This window comes from Salmo salar, chromosome 19 (genome assembly GCF_965601325.2).
Source record: "Salmo salar chromosome 19, fSalSal1, whole genome shotgun sequence".
NCBI lineage: Eukaryota > Metazoa > Chordata > Actinopteri > Salmoniformes > Salmonidae > Salmo > Salmo salar.
Genome location: NC_138309.1, coordinates 28,843,402 through 28,856,980, shown reverse-complemented (window position 1 = coordinate 28,856,980; position 13,579 = coordinate 28,843,402). Strand labels below are relative to the sequence as shown.

The 13,579-nt window shown below is 42.2% G+C and overlaps 1 protein-coding gene across 1 annotated transcript in view; it reads left to right on the top strand.

The window, feature by feature from the left end:
- The window catches only part of LOC106578707 (plexin domain-containing protein 2), a 171,327-nt gene that overhangs the window by 73,666 nt on the left and 84,082 nt on the right, over positions 1-13,579 (top strand). The window contains exons 3-4 of the mRNA XM_014157836.3: positions 7,686-7,832; positions 10,032-10,101. Of these exons, the coding sequence (XP_014013311.3) occupies positions 7,686-7,832; positions 10,032-10,101 (217 nt within the window). The remainder of the gene's footprint in view (positions 1-7,685; positions 7,833-10,031; positions 10,102-13,579) is intronic.

Below are 13,579 nucleotides of genomic sequence, written 5' to 3'. Positions count from 1 at the left end.
CTTGTTGGGTTAAGCCATGGAAGAAGAGTAGCCAGCAGTTAAAGCTTAGATTAGAGTAGGCCTACTCTGTCTGGGGTGGAAAGATAGACCTAACTTTTGAAAGTACCATGCTCAGATTCCTAATGACTTCTCAGATTAAATTATTTGCAAACAGGGACAGTTTCATTGCAAAAAAGATACACTGATTTGGCATTGGAGAAATATGATAAGATGAACACATAGGTCTATGTCTCTGTCCGCTCTTAGCCTGTATTTTGCATAATTTGTGTGGTATTAATAAGGATTCTGTTAATATATAAAAATGTAGAATTACATTACATTTTTATAAAAGGCAATTTTTTTCATGGACCTGCAAATACAATGATAGACTAATGCAATGCATTTACTATAAAGGAGATAAATCCACCCCTACTCTTGTCCACGGTCGTCTGTGAACCCACAACCTTCTGGCCCGCAACCCTGTGTGCTATCAGAATTTTTGCGTTGCCATGTAATGCTTACAAGATGAAGAACAGTTCCTAAAACTGCATATTTAAGGCTCTGGTCTGGCCAAGAAGTGAGGCCAAACATTCTCTGCTATCCACTTTGTTTTAATTATTATTTTTGGTATTGGGGAATGGTCGCGTTTTTTTCAAACGTTCAGTTAGGGTTTAGGTAAAATATATTTTGCTGAAGGGAGGGCCATCCATTTTAATTTCAGAGAGGTCAGATTTTCTCCATGTACCCCTTACTATAAATAATTCACTCCCTTAATTCCCTTGGGACTATTTCACAGTTCAGGTAGGGACAAGTCTCCTCATCTCTGTGTCCTTAAATAAACTCTAGTCGGCATTCCAAATGGTACCCTATTCCCTTTTCAGTGCACTACTTTTGACCGGTCTCTGGTCAGAAGAAGTGCACTATATAGGGAATAGGGCGTCGTTTGGGCCGCGTCCCTGGCCTAGAAGCTGCTAAGCAAGGAGGCTCCAAACCACATGTTTATCTGCAGCACAGAGAAACCCTAAACCTTGGAACACTAGAGCTCTTCAATAACAATACGCTGTATGAGGGTGGGTGTAGGCCGTAGACGTAGAGGCTTCGGCCTACAGTAAGACTTAAAAGGCCATAGACGTAAAAGCTTGAATTCATTTTTAAAACAAGAAAACAAGTCTCAAAACAAAAGGCGTGACTTTCTATCCGTGTGTTTCACGATTTAATGTTTACCGTTTATATTTCGTTGACCTGGATGTGTTCAAATCGGCAAGCCCTATCGATTTCATTAGTAAGCAGGTGCAGCACACCTCAGCTCCATGCAATGCTGTTGGATTTCACCACACATTCCACTAATGCTGCTCCAATGGGGAGGGGATGAGTGATGAATAATGGATATAATGGACCATAGACGTTATCAGCCAGTGTGAGACCAAGTGGCACACATGAGTAATGTCTTCCTTTTAAAGTGCAGATGGTTACCAGGGCCCCTGATTTGTGTGTGTGTGTGTGCGTGTGTGTGTGATATAAGAGATATAGGGACTCGTGCATACTGTAGAGTAGGGAAAGATCTTATGATTTTTTAAATTCCATTCTTTCAAAGACATGAGACGACAGTTGTTTTCCCTGTACTTTTCTTATTCAGTATTGCCACACCAATGTGATATATGCTTCATTGTGACATGATAAAAACATTAAAACTATTTATTTCAGCTTTATTACCTTGTTCTTTTCCCAATTAAAGCAGAAGGGTTATTCTTTCTCAGAGCTGTATGTGATATCATGGTGCAAAATAGTTCAAATCAGTGCAAAAATACTGTAAAACTCATTATAATCTGACAGTGTGATTTATTTGGACGCGTTTTTAAACAATAATGTGATTTTTTACCTTGACTTTAGTAAATGGAGAAAAGCATTAGTAGTGACCTTTCTATAATGCACATTGCTGAAGAAAAATTACAAATGTAATCACACTGCCCGATTATAATCAAATCAAGCTTTCTTTATACAGCACATTAAGACATGGAATGCAACGCAATGTGCTTCACATGATGTTTTGTATTTTTTTTTATGAAAATGAAAACTGAAATATTTAGTACACAATGAACAAAAGAGGATAAAAAACTAAAGAATAACTATAAAAACTGAACGACAAAAAAATAAAACGTCAGGAAAAGCAAAGCTAAAAGGTGTGTTTTAAGATCTCTTTTAAATATGTCCACAGTTTTAGCCCCCCTCAGGTTCTCTGGCAGACTATTCCAGGCTGCCCCTCCATGTCTTTTGGTCCTAGGCTTTGGAGTAGTTAAAAGGCCAGTGTGAGAGGAGCTGAGGGACCTACTGGGTACACACAGTACATTCGGAAAGTATTCAGACCCCTTGACTTTGTCCACATTTTGTTACGTTACAGCCGTATTGTACAATGTATTTTAAAACAGTAATCAGCAATCTAAGCTCAATACCCTATAATGACAAAGCGAAAACAGGTTTTTAGAAAAGTTTGCAAATTAAAAACAGAAAAAACTGAAATACCTTATTTACATAAGCATTTAGGCCCTTAGCAATGAGACTCGAAATTGAGCTCAGGTGCATCCTGTTTCCATTGATCATCCTTGAGATGTTTATACGATTTGATTGGAGTCCACCTGTGATAAATGCAATTGATTGGACATGATTTGGAAGGCATCTGTCTATTGTCATGACTGTCCTGTGAGGATCACAATGGGTCAGATCAGCTTCGCAATGGTTGACAATAACCAGACCTTCTCTCACCGACAAAAGAGGTGAGGAGGGAACTGGACCGGTTTGACAGTTCACACCCTGTTGTAAATTACAGGAGAAAGGGGGGCTCTTTCTCCCCCTCCAGTTAAATCCACCAGAGGAATGTCTTTGTTAACAGGCTTTTCCCGCCGAAACTATAACATGGTAAAATGTGGATACTGGAACAATAATTCTAACATAAGAATATGGGGAATGTTCAGCAGGGAACTATAGAAAACTAATGCCATATGGGTTTTCAGTTTGTCATAAAAAATTGTATGAAATACTGTAACTTGGAAAGTATATCCCCTTTATCTGTCAAGTTTCCATCCAATACATTGTGCATATGATATGAAACATGATTAAAGTACTTTTGTTAAGATAGGAATGTGATTTTAGGAGGCATAAGAGAACTTCCAATCATATCCATTGCATATTAAGTAGTCACACCCCGAGTGAGGTCAGAAGAGCGTGTCAGACTGACGGAACTGTCCCCTTTGGCCAGAGGGCATAAAATGATTGCCAACAGAGATTAACATTAGCTTAGGAAAGACGGGGAGTTGCAGCCCACGTCTAAAGTGGTTTAAACTTCGGGTCTCTGAATGTCCTTGAGTGGCCCAGTCTGAGCCCGGACTTGAACCCGATCAAACATCCCTGAAAATACCTGTGCAGCAACACTCCCCATCCAACCTGACAGAGCTTGAGAGGATCTGCAGAGAAGAATGGGAGAAACTTCCCAAATACAGGTGTGCCAAGCTTGTAGCGTCATACCCAAGAAAACTCGATTCTGTAATCACTGCCAAAGGTGCTTCAACAAAGTACTGAGTAAAGGGTCTGAATGCTTATATACATTTTTTATTTCAGTTTTTTATTTTTAATAAATTAGTGAAAATGTCTAAAAAACTGTTTTTGCTTTGCCATTATGGGGTATTGTGTGTAGATTGATGAGGGGGGAAAAAACGATTTAATACATTTTAAAATAAGGTTGTATCTTAACAAAATGTGGAAAAAGTCAAGGGGTCTGAATATTTTCCGAAGGCACTGTAACTTAACTTAAAGCATTTCTGACATGTATTGGGGTGCACAATCGTGGATTGATTTAAAAACCAATAGAATAATCTTCAAATGTATTCAAAAACAATGGCTTTCTTCAGTAGACCATTACAGTCGTCAAGCCTGCTTGTAATAAAAGCATGGAGGAGTTTCTCTGTATCAGCCTGAGAGAGAAACAACCCTACCTTGGCAATGTTCCTCAGGTGGTAAGAAGCTATTTTGGTCACATTCCTAATGTGTGATTCGAAAATGAGTTCAGAATCTAAAATAACACACAGTGTCGAATGCAGCACTTAAATCCAAGAGTACAAGGACAGAGAGCTGACTCTAAGATCATGTATCACTTTAACTAAAGCTGTCTCTGTGCTGTGGTGGGAACAAAACCCAGATGTACATTTTTTATATAAAAAAAAAAAGATATCTACAGTTGTCACTTTAAAAAGTATTTAGCTTCTAATGACTTTTTAATGTGTATTTTTGCACAGATTTGAACTCTCTTGCACCATGAAAACATTGTCCCTGGTCTGAGCTAAGTGATTATACCCACAGGTAAATGTCTGGGTGACAAATATTTATCTATCATCTCTGCTTCTTTTATTTTCCTGAAGTGCTTGGTGCAGTCTTGCAGCATGGCAATACATCTCTTTGTCAGAATCTCTTAGAGATGACAGAGACATTCTGAAATGTAAAACATTGGTATAGAGATATTCAGGCTTCGCCGTAATGCAATATTATTGAACTTGATTAAATGCCTCAAACATTAAATTGGAAAGTGAATTAGAGATTGTTTGGTTCACTGAATGCAACTCATACAGCATACTGTATGTGGGTTTATTTGTGTGCTTCAGAAATTCTGAATTTATACAACCGCAAAACTGGATTCGATGTCAGTGGCACACCAACATTGACTATATATATTTTCTTCATCTTGTTTCTGGGCTGTGATGGACAGAGTTGGGAATGTATTCAGGTTTGACTGGTTGGGTTGCAATCTCTCTTTCCTCTCTCTCTCCCATCATCCATCCATCTTCCAGTCACCTCAACTCAACCATTCCTTCCAACCCACCCACCCTTCCTTCCTCTCCCCTTCTATCTGTCAGGATATATATATTTCTCAGCCTGCAGGCATACACAATATAACAAACAGTACATAGGAATTCTGGTTAAAATGAATGGGTCAAATGCTCTGCCATCTTTCCTATGACCTGTTGAACCTATTCCCATCCACCCCGTCTATGTACCCCCTCGTGTCTCTGCTCTCTGACCTTGGCATCCAGCGTCCCTCTTTGCCTCCCCCTGACGCCCAGCTGGAGGATGGCAGCCTTCCCAACCCTCTGATCCCTCCACCCCAGGGAAGGGGAGGGGAAACTGGGGCGAGAACAGCCAGCTGGCCCCCTCTCACCTCCAAGGAGTTCCTCCCTCCTTCCGTCCTCTCCTCCTCCCCAAAGATGGCCTGAAATAGCCAACACATCTTGTGCTGATTAGTAGGAAACGTAACAAGGCTCTGTTTGTGTCTAGCAGTACTCGTTTTCTTTTGTTTTACAAGCGTCCTTGTTTCCGAACCCCCGAAACAAATCTGCTGAGTAAGCCTGACTGGCTACTAAAGAGTGTTTGTTTTCCTAACAAGCTTTGTCTGCACGGGTCGCTGGCAAATGTCATTCAACATCTTTGGTGACGTGTGTTTAAGGTCGACCAACTAATCAAAAGCAATATTCCATCTGTGATGCCTAGCTTGAATTAAGAGGTTTTAATATGTATTAATCCCACCAGGGCTGCGTAAAGCCAGAACACTCTCACTCTATTCTGCACTCTATTATTACATCATGGGTTGTATTGAGGCCCACACATCTTTCAGATTACTGTTCTCCAAGGAAAATAATATGAAGTGTTTATTTTCAATGAAAGAGTTGAGAGTTATTTGTGTTTGTTTAATTCATGTAGTGTTTCTCACAGCTCTTTGATTAGCCCACCTCAGTGATACACATGCACACACACACACACACACACAACAATGTTTATATTATCAGAGGAAGCACAAAGCTCAGCATGTCCTACTTATCAGTCTGATAGAGGTCAGTTGAAAAACCTCCTCTCTCTCTCTCCAAGCAACACAATTGGGCAACTTCCAAAGCTGCTGAATATTATCGTTTTTCAACCCACAATAACGAAATACAAAGTAGAGATTCAGCATATTTTCTAAGATGTTGTCTTTGTTTGGAATGATGCCTGCTGACTTGTCATTTGGAGAGACCGGTTATGGTGTCTTTGTAAACAACATTTCACCTGTCTATAGTCGAAAGCATCTTGTTACGTCCCAAATGGCACCCTATTCCATTTATATTACACTACTTTTGGCCAGGGGATGATAGGGAATATTTTGTATTTGGGGTTTACGAGAGGCCCAGAGAAGATGTCCCATTAAAAAAAACGTTCTACCAGCTGTTAGAGGGTCTGTCCCAAATGACACCCTATCTCCTATATGGGCCCTGGTCAAAAGTAGTCCACTATATACATAATAGCGTGCCAGTTGGGACGCAGGCAGAGATATGGGTCTAGTGCAGGGCGTTCGGCTTACTCCATACAGGAAACAGTAAAAGGAGTCGTGCAGCGTCCACATCGCTCGTAAAAGCTCTCATGAATGTGTCCGTTAAAAAACGTGAACGGGCCTTTTGCACTCCATTAACCTATGGGCCAGGCTTTTAGGAGTGCAGGAAGTCATGCTTTCTGGCTGTCCTCATTTGATTAGCTGCCATTACGACCACTTCTGAGTGAAGAAGGCTACAGAACACAGACACACACACACACACACACACACACACACACACACACACACACACACACACACACACACACACACACACACACACACACACACACACACACAGGCCTATACAATATCATTGTTCCAAGGTATCAAGGATACCAATTCAGTTCTACAGTTTTAACTCAATTACTCAATTACAATGGTAGTCACACATTTAACTGTAACTGTTATCATTTCAGACTAGTCTTCCATGTTTTATGCAGATAATATTCAAAAGCCATGCAAGCCTACACAACCTTATTGTTCCATAGACAGTACCTGTCAACAAAAGTAATGTTAATTGAAAAGCTGAATTCTGGGCCTCCCGAGTGGCGCAGCGGACTCCTTGACCTTCGCCTCTCCCGAGTCTGTAGAGGAGTTGCTTCGATGGGACAAGACTGGAACTACCAATTGGGTAGGAAAAGGGGTAAAAGTAAAAAAAATGAAATAAAGCTGATTTCTCCTAATGAGATGTAGGAATAAGTTCCTATAAATGAATGCTGTATAATAATATTATTCCATGGTTGTTAGTGATAGTCTATATGAATTTGATATGTACTGCACAATAACAATACATCGAGAGATTGTTGAGTGGATGTCTAAATTCAATTCAAGTTTGGAAAGAATTTGTCTGGGTTTGGAAATTGCCTCGGACAGAATGTGTGCAGAGGAGAGATTTGATTTAGTCTGTTAGGGTCTGAGCAGCAAAGGGAGAGAGAGAGAGCATGGGATAGAAAAGAGGAGAGGAGAGAGAAAGAGTGAGAAAAAAAGAAAGAGAGATGTTCCTGTCTTGCTACAGCATGTCGCATCATAAAGCTGAGTTAATGTACATGGAGGAGCAGAGGCTCTATTTGAATAAGTCACCCTGAGCAAAGGGCTACATCCACTTTCATTCACTACTATCACTCCCTACCCAACCACGTTTTAGCGCTTTGCCTTTCTTAAATCCCACACTACGAGCAACAACTCTCATCTCTTACTATCTTGCTATCGACAAATGGTAACTTATTGAATGGATGCTTTTGAACTTCTATAGACCGTCTGTGAAGGGACACTCCAAATAAAGTGTAACCAATCAGTGCTTTTGTTTTGTGTCCAACAGGAGGACACAGATCACAACTACTACACATCAAAGACCTACGGCCCCACGGACCCCATGAGCAAGGACTTGTGGGTAAACGTTGACCAGATGGACAAGGAGAAGGTGAAGATCCATGGCATCCTGTCCAACACTCACAGGCAAGCTGCGGTAAGAAAACCTTCCTCTCAGATTCTGATTAAAAGTGTAGACACCTTGAAGTTGTATGATATCATATAGACTAGCATCATTTGGGCATGTTTTGGGGCATTGGTCAGACTCTGCAGGGGGAGATGAACGCCTGCAGCAGTAGGGGGAAGTTGCCCCTAGACGCTGATCTTGGGTCAGTTTTTCATTCCCCCACTAATAGTTAAGGTTAGGATTGGGGGAAGATCCTAGATCTGTACCTAGAAAAACTTCACTCCGGAGCACACTATCTCTGCGCGAACAGGTGCACCGTGTGAAGCGCATACTGCTGAGGTCTCCCAGATGCTTTGGGCTTTGCATCACAGGGCCTTGTACGGTCAGGAGACAGAGAAAAGGGTGGCATGACAAGAGGGAGGAAGGTGGATGAAGTCACTTAGAAAAGTGTAACCGGGGTTAACAATGGGAGAGTGGCCCGACCACAACAAATAAAGACACAAACTGGATTTGCACATTGTGTATTCTCCCCATCCACCTTCAATCACTAGATGATGGATTGAACTATACAAACTGGGGCACAGTTTCCCTTTTAACTGAAGAGGGCAGCTTTTCTTCTTATTCCACAGTGAAAGAAGAGCGGAAGTGGGATTGGGAAGTTTTCTCCGGCTTGTGTCCCAAATGGCATCCTCTTCCCTACATAGTGCACTACCTTTGAACTATTGGCCCTGGTAGTGCACTACATTGGGAATAGGGTTATTTGGGACATAGAGTACGCTCAGACTTTGGCTGTGTCCAGAGAATCAATATGTTGATGCTGGACATAAATGCTCCCCTCTTTCCTTCCCTCTGTCATTCGAAAGTGAATGGTCATTGAGGCAGGAGAGAAGAGGAGAGGGAGAGAAACAGGCTAAACTGAGCGCAACATCACATCAGGCACGGGCCATTTGGCCTGGGGATATCAGTGCCAGCCAGCGCAGCCGGCTGTACCAAACCCCATTCAGACAAAACAAGGACCTTCACTGTCCAGGGCACTACTTTTCTCCAGAGCCCATAGGTCAAACGTAGTGCACTATATAGGAAATACGGTGCCATTTGGGAGACACCCACAGAGGTCACCATGAGGGGGCTAGGGGTGGCAGAAATGTGTCTCAGTATTTGTAGTGTTGATTTCTGGCACTATGTTGTGCCAGTCCCAACTTGTTGGAATACCCACATAGCATAATCAGCCAATAGGCTCGTAAAAATAAAAATAAAAACCCACAGAGGTCGAGTTCATCAAAATGAAGCAAAGAAGCTCGGCTGTTGAACGACAGTGTTTAGTCATAGTAATTGACTGTGGTGGGCCGCAGCATTACTCCCCCTGGTTTAATCCTGGATCATGTAGCTGTGTTAACCATGGAGTTATGCTCTCTATTCTCTATCATACACAGCATATGCTATAGAAACAACATGTATACGTCCCAAATGTCATCCTATTCCCTGCACAGTGCCCTACTTTTGACCAGAATGGGCCGTGATCAAAAGAAGTGCACTAGGGAATAGGGTGCCATTTGGGACGCAGGCCATGATAGAGTACTGTAGTGACTCAAGTGATTGTAGTGTCCTGCTGCCTCGAAGCAGTGCTGTAAACATTCACCTTGTCACTATAATCGATTCAGTTACTCTATCTAACACAGTAATAGTCCCAAACAGTGTGGTAGACTGTAAAATCCAAATAGCATATGAATTCAGATATCTATACATGTTATACCTTACTAGGAATATACTCTAGTCAGCTCATTCAGGCTTTTTTGCTGGTTGTTATCAACACATTTTAGTACTAATCTTGTTTTGAACAGAAAATGTTATTGAAAAATGACTGACAAATACATCTACTTTTATGTTCGAGCTCTAGGCTGAGTCTGCTCTTGGGGAAAAAAAGGTTTTCCATTGGGGAAACATGTTTCATGAAACTTCATGAAGGATGCTTTCTTTTCATAACCACAATGGTGTATTTTATCCTGGGAGTTTTACATTTACTTAAAAACAATTCACAACTTTGCTTGTGGTCAAATTTAAAGTCAACTACCACAAGGACTGAAAAAGATAGAACTTAGGAATTGTCTCTCCTGAGTGCCTCTTTCTCTACACCTTCTTTCTCTGACTGAAGTTTAATTCTAGTGAGAATTTTTCTGTGTTTTTGGAGCTCTCTTTCTGACCTGCGTCATCTGTGTTTTTTTCATGCAGAGAGTAAATCTTTCCTTCGATTTTCCCTTCTATGGACATTTCCTGCATGATCTCACCGTGGCAACTGGTGGTAAGTGAACAACCTCTTCCTGAGCTACAGTGTTGACGTAATTGAAGGAGATGGAATTGATGCTAGCAGAGGTGAAATGGTGTGTGTGTGCTTGGTTTTCATTTTTTTGCTTAGCATTGGAATTTTACATAGCATATTATTATTATTAACCTTTATTAAGTCATACTGAGACTAAAGTCTCTTTTGCAAATGAGCCCCGCACAATACAAAAACAAACACATCAATAGGCAGGTATAGATAAACATAAATATACACATTAAATACACATTAAGATATAAAACACAGTTAAATAAATAAAAAATATTATTTGTTATAAAAATCCTCAGACAGCTGACTGAATTGCCCTAGGGACACCTAAGCATCCAATCGAAACGTCTTTTGGAAATAATTCCGAACTTAGGGTGCAAGGAAGTTAAAGGTTGATTTACCTCCTAACTCTGTAGACACCAAAGTAGTCTCCAGAGTTAACCAACCCTGTGAACAGCCATTCACTTATTGTTCCACGGCTGAGAAGAGTATGTAATGAGTTTAGAGAAATCATTATCTGGTGGACAGAAGCATTTATTCTGGCAACACTGTAGATAATGGTGTGTTTGCGTGCTTGTGTCTTCGACTTTGTATTTGTGTTAACTGTTTGTGTCACTAATGTTTGTGTTTGTGTGTGTGTCTGAGATGCTGTGTGTATGTGATTGAGATCAGAATGCTGAGAAGTGCAAAGGGTCAAACAACTTATTTTCAAATCAAATCAAATATAATTTGTCACATGCGCTGAATACAGCAGGTGTAGACCTTACAGTGAAATGCTTTCTTACCAGCCCATAACCAACAATTAAGTTTGAAGATAAATACAAAAAAATAAGAAATAAATAAAACAAATAATTAAAGAACAGCAGTAAAATAACAATAGCCAGGCTATATACAGGGGGTACCAGTACAGAGTTGATGTGCGGGGGCACCGGTTAGTCGAGGTAATTGAGGTAATTATGTACATGTAGGTAGAGTTATTAAAGTGACTATGCATAGATAATAACAGAGTAGCAGCAGCGTAAAGGGGGGGGGGGGGGGGGGGCAATGCAAATAGTCTGGGTAGCTATTTTATTAGATGTTCAGGAGTCTTATGGCTTGAGGGTAGAAGCTGTTTAGAAGCCAATTGGACTTAGACATGGCGCTCCGGTACCGCATGCTGTGCGGTAGCAGAGAGAACAGTCTATGACTGGGGTGGCTGGAGTCTTTGACAATTTTTAGGGCCTTCCTCTGACACCGCCTGGTATAGAGGTCCTGGAAGGCAGGAAGCTTGGCCCCAGTGATGTACTGGGCCGGACGCACTACTCTCTGTAGTGTCGTTGGTTCGGAGGCCGATTAGTTGCCATACCAGGCAGTGATGCAACCTGTCAGGATGCTCTCGATGGTGCAGCTGTAGAACCTTTTGAGGATCTGAGAACCCATGCCAAATCTTTTCAGTCTCCTGAGAGGGAATAGGTTTTATCGTGCCCTCTTCACGACTGTCTTGGTGTGCTTGCACCATGTCAGTTTGTTGGTGATGTGTACGCCAAGGAACTTGAAGCTCTCAACCTGCTCCACTACAGCCCCGTCGATGAGGATGTGGGCGTGCTCGGTCCTCCTTTTCCTGTAGTCCACAATCTCCTTTGTCTTGATCACGTTGAGGGAGAGGTTGTTGTCCTTGCACCACACGGTCAGGTCTCTGACTTCCTCCCTATAGGCTGTCTTGTCGTTGTCGGTGATCAGGCCTACTACTGTTATGTCATCAGAAAACTTGATGATGGTGTTGGAGTCGTGCCTGGCCATGCAGTCATGAGTGAACAGAGAGTACAGGAGGAGACTGAGCACGCACCCCTGAGGGGCCCCTGTGTTGAGAATCAGCTTGGCGGATGTGTTGTTACCTACCCTTACCACCGGCGGGCAGTCTGTCAGGAAGTCCAGGATCCAGTTGCAGAGGGAGGTGTTTAGTCCCAGGGTCCTTAGCTTAGTGATGAGCTTTGAGGGTGCTGTGGTGTTGAACGCTGAGCTGTAGTCAATGAATAGCATTTTCACATACAGTGGGGGGGGAAAGTATTTGATCCCCTGCTGATTTTGTATGTTTGCCCACTGATAAAGAAAGGATCAGTCTATAATTTTAATGGTAGGTTTATTTGAACAGTGAGAGACAGAATAACAACAAAAATATCCAGAAAAACGCATGTCAAAAATCTTATAAATTGATTTGCATTTTAATGAGGGAAATAAGTATTTGACCCCCTCTCAATCAGAAAGATTTCTGGCTCCCAGGTGTCTTTTATAGAGGTAACGAGCTGAGATTAGGAGCACACTCTTAAAGGGAGTGCTCCTAACCGCAGCTTGTTACCTGTAAAAAAGACACCTGTCCACAGAAGCAATCAATCAATCAGATTCCAAACTCTCCACCATGGCCAAGACCAAAGAGCTCTCCAAGGATGTCAGGGACAAGATTGTAGACCTACACAAGGCTGGAATGGGCTACAAGACCATCGCCAAGCAGCTTGGTGAGAAGGTGACAACATTTGGTGCGATTATTCGCAAATGGAAGAAACACAAAAGAACTGTCAATATCCCTCGGCCTGGGGCTCCATGCAAGTTCTCACCTCGTGGGGTTGCAATGATCATGAGAACGGTGAGGAATCAGCCCAGAACTACACGGGAGGATCTTGTCAATGATCTCAAGGCAGCTGGGACCATAGCCACCAAGAAAACAATTGGTAACACATTACATTACATTTTAGTCATTTAGCAGACGCTCTTATCCAGAGCGACTTACAGTAGTGAATGCATACATTTCATATATATATATATTTTTTTTGTACTGGCCCCCCGTGGGAATCGAACCCACAACCCTGGCGTTGCACACACCATGCTGGCGTTGCAAACACCATGCTCTACCAACTGAGCTACACCAACTTCACACTACGCCGTGAAGGACTGAAATCCTGCAGCGCCCGCAAGGTCCCCCTGCTCAAGAATACATATACATGCCCATCTGAAGTTTGCTAATGAACATCTGAATGATTCAGTGGACAACTGGTGAAAGTGTTGTGGTCAGATGAGACCAAAATGGAGCTCTTTGGCATCAACTCAACTCGCCGTGTTTGGAGGAGGAGGTGTGCTGCCTATGACCCCAAGAACACCATCTCCACCGTCAAACATGGAGGTCAAACATGGAGGTGGAAACATTATGCTTTGGGGGTGTTTTTCTGCTAAGGGGACAGGACAACTTCACCGCATCAAAGGGATGATGGACGGGGCCATGTACCGTCAAATCTTGGGTGAGAACATCCTTCCCTCAGCCAGGGCATTGAAAATGGGTCGTGGATGGGTATTCCAGCATGACAATGACCCAAAACACATGGCCAAGGCAAAAAAGGAGTGGCTCAAGAAGAAGCACATTAAGGTCCTGGAGTGGCCTAGCCAGTCTCCAGACCTTAATCCCTTAGAAAATCTGTGGAGG